Source organism: Hipposideros armiger, unplaced genomic scaffold, assembly GCF_001890085.2.
Source record: "Hipposideros armiger isolate ML-2016 unplaced genomic scaffold, ASM189008v1 scaffold_171, whole genome shotgun sequence".
Classification (NCBI taxonomy): domain Eukaryota; kingdom Metazoa; phylum Chordata; class Mammalia; order Chiroptera; family Hipposideridae; genus Hipposideros; species Hipposideros armiger.
Genome location: NW_017731521.1, coordinates 2,866,235 through 2,869,644, shown reverse-complemented (window position 1 = coordinate 2,869,644; position 3,410 = coordinate 2,866,235). Strand labels below are relative to the sequence as shown.

At 52.9% G+C, this 3,410-nt stretch overlaps 1 protein-coding gene across 2 annotated transcripts in view; it reads left to right on the top strand.

The window, feature by feature from the left end:
* Positions 1 to 3,156: 3,156 nt before the first annotated feature.
* The window catches only part of SP4 (Sp4 transcription factor), a 71,499-nt gene continuing 71,245 nt past the window's right edge, over positions 3,157 to 3,410 (top strand). The window contains exon 1 of one of the 2 annotated variants that reach the window (XM_019652024.1): positions 3,157 to 3,376. In XM_019652024.1, the coding sequence (XP_019507569.1) occupies positions 3,370 to 3,376 (7 nt within the window). In that variant the 5' untranslated portion in view covers positions 3,157 to 3,369. The remainder of the gene's footprint in view (positions 3,377 to 3,410) is intronic. The other variant, XM_019652025.1, reaches the window with a different exon arrangement.

Genomic DNA, 3,410 nt, shown 5'->3' with positions numbered 1-3,410 from the left:
CAACAATTCATTGCTCTATATCACGACAATGCGCCAGCTTACACGGCATTGTTTGTGAGGGAATTTTTAGTCAGTAAACAACTGTATTGGAACACTTTCCCTTCTCACCTGATCTGGCTCCTTTACTCGAAGATAAAGGAAATATTGAAAGGAAGACGTTTTGATGACATTCAGGACATCAAGGGTAATATGACAACAGCTCTGATGGCCATTCCAGTAAAAGAGTTCCATAATTGCTTTGAAGGGTGGACTAGGCACTGGCATCAGTGCATAGCTTCCTAAGCGAAGTACTTTGAAGGTGACCATAGTGATGATATTCAGCAGTGAGGTATGTAGCACTTTTTCTAGGATGCGTTCGTGAACGATGTGTTCGTGAACGTAATTGTCAGACCTCGTAAGAATGGTGTTATTTTGGAGCTATCTTATCTAGCTAAACCTTCTATTCTATAGATAAAATAATGGTACCTGAGAAGTGATTAATTTTAAGCAATTAGTCACCTGACCAGGTCTCATGGTTCAGGCAAGGGTCAGAAGTTTTGGTCCACAATGAAAAGCAGGGCTTCTTAACTATTGAAGGCCAGCAGAATATGCCACCCTAAAATACACAACTTTGGCACATTATTTTGAGCTGTAGGCACTTGAAAAACAGCAAATGCAGGCTTTCTCTCAATTCCCCTCATCTGACTAAAGACAGGTCCTCCAAATGGGACTCAGTTGTCATAAATCCCCTCCCCAGGAGTTTCATCAGCCAGGAACTATTGACAGGAAAAGAGACTAGAAGTCTATATCACATCCAGACTTCGTCACAAACTATACTAACTCCCATCTATTTTGCTACAAGCTCAGTCACCTTTTCTAAAAATTATTTACTCTTCCCAGAGAGGCCTACATCCCCTCGCCCCTTTTCCTATTCAGATGATATTTAAGCCTGAATTCTAAGCCACTGTGCAAAGTCATTCACTTTCCCCTTGGTATCTGGCATGTGTACATGAGGTATACATGTTAATAAGATTCTGTTTGTTTTTCTCTTGTTAATCTTTTATTACAGGGGTCTCAGCTAAAAAGGGTAGAGGAAAAATTAATTTTCTTCCCCTGCACTATAGATCATGAATACCAGTGTTACCACTTATCTATATGGTGCAGAATATTTAGGACACTTGGTGGATCCATTCTGAATGGATAAGCCTTCTTTTTCAAACCTGTGGTTCTGAGCTACTGACATTGCCCCTCTGAAGCAGACTTTGTAAGGTAAGAAAACTACAGGGAATGCACCAATTCTTAACACTACAAAATGTCTTCCTTCCTTCATCATAGTGAATTGGAAAAAACAAAACAAAACCAGAGGATAGACAGTATATCTGTGAACGCAAGAAGCGCTTTTGTGCTTTCTATAGTGTACACGGTGGGGGAAAAGCAGGCTTTTAAAGGATCTTAGGCTCATTTTTTAAGAAGGGGTAGACAATACCATGCAATTCTTCCTTCGAATTGCTTTGTCTTGCTGCACTGCTGGCTTTGTCATCAGCGGATGTTGCAATTAGTTTAACAAGCAAAAGAAATGCCAGTCAAGTGCCGCACCTGGGACCTCCTAGCCCTCTCAACATGTCAGGCCTCAGGCGGGAGACAAAGACGCTCAAGGCTGTGTGTGGAGCCCAGGTGAAACGTAAGTGCGTGGCTGTGAGCCTGGGTATATAAGGGCGCCTTGTCCCCTAGGCCAGTGTTTACATTAGCGACTCACTTCCACCTTTGGTACACTTCACCAGGCGCCTATTACATTCCATGGCATCATGGACTTTGGAGGAAAGCTGGGGTCAGGAGACTGCTCAAGTGCATTTGACAATAAAATGCTTTGTACAGCTAGATGTAAACACCACCTGCCCACAAGCTTATGCTGAACAGGGACTGATGCTGGCCCAAATGGAGCTGGGCTTTTCTTCACCTCGAGAATCTTGGGAGGCAGATAAGAAGTCCGCCAACCACGCTGGCTATTCGACAAAACGCGATGCAACCTTAGAAGGCGGGTCATCGCTCGGCTCTAGCAGCCAGCCAGACACATAAAATGAGAGCTCCTGCTCTTTGGGAAAGCAGGCCTCAGATTTGAAGCGGGGGGCCTCAGAGAGGGAGGTAAGCAAAGACAGGAAAAGCGAAGGCGCTTCTCCAAGAAGCCGGGTTCATTCAAACCCGGAGGACAGCAAACCCCGCCTCCCCATGCCGCCGCCCGCTCAATCGCCGAGCGCTCCGGGTGTGAGCTCGCCCCGCGGGGAGCGGCTTGGAGCCGAGGAGGCGGTGGCAGAGGTGGTTTGGGCAGCCCCGCGCGGCGGATAGGCCCAGGCAAACAACACCCATTCCCCCTCCTCCTAGTTCAGTTCAACTCCCACTCGGCCCCGGCCACGCCCTGCTGCCACCGCCCCCTCGGGCAGCTTTCCGCTTGGCAGCCCGGCCTCGGTCGGGGGCGGGAGGAAAGGCGGTGCCATGGAGGAGGGGGGCCTCCGCGGCCGCGGGAAACCACAAAGACCGACAGCCTTTGCGGCAGTGCCCCGCCCCCTTACTCCTACCACTCAGCGCGCGTCACCAGGGGCTCAGCCAATGGGGCCCAAGCCAGGGAAAAAGGGCGCCCGGGTCCGGATGCGCCTCAGGAAAGGCATGCTCCCTATGCGGGGGCAGCAGGCAGTTCACCCGATGCACCGCGCCGTCGGTGGTCCGTGCGCATCCTCACCCGCCTCTCTGGTGTCTCTTGAGCGATAGCCCTACTTTTTTCTTCAGTGGCAATTCCGAGGGATGCTGGAGCCAGGTTTTGAGGGGAGGGCGCTGGGAAATGAGTAGGGGGCGGGATATCCTGAGACAACAAGTTTGGCTGTATGGAGAGCCTACCGGCAGCGCGCCTGAGCTAGAACGCCGAGAGAAAGAGCGCTAGAAGAGCTCAAGGAGGAAAAAAAGCTGCAGAAAGAATAACCCCGAGAAAGGGGGTGGAGAGGAGGCGGCCCCAGCGCCCCGGCCCCCGGCAGGTCGGCGGCCAATCCGCTGGGGGAAGGGGTGGAGAGTCGGCGGCTCCGGCGGAGAGAGGCCGAGGGGGGTGGGGAGTCGGCCAGGCTCGCACCGCCCTGGCCCCGCCCCCGGCCCTCGCCGCCGCCCGCGCCGCGCGCCGCCGCTGTCAATCAAGGGCGAGTCAGCCGGGCTCGGGCGGAGAGAGGAGCTGCTACGCCACAGCCCAGCGGCGGCCATTCGCGGAAAAAGAGGCAGAGCCTGTGCCAGCTACAGCCTCCTCCGAGCCACCGCGGGCGGGCGGGACCGGCCTCTCCTCCCGCCTCGCCCCCACCCCCACCCACCTCCATCCCTGTGTCTCCGTCTGAGGGTTTGTCCTGTTAATGCGGGATGAGCGGTACGTATTCTCCACCCCCCTCGGTCTCCTTCAC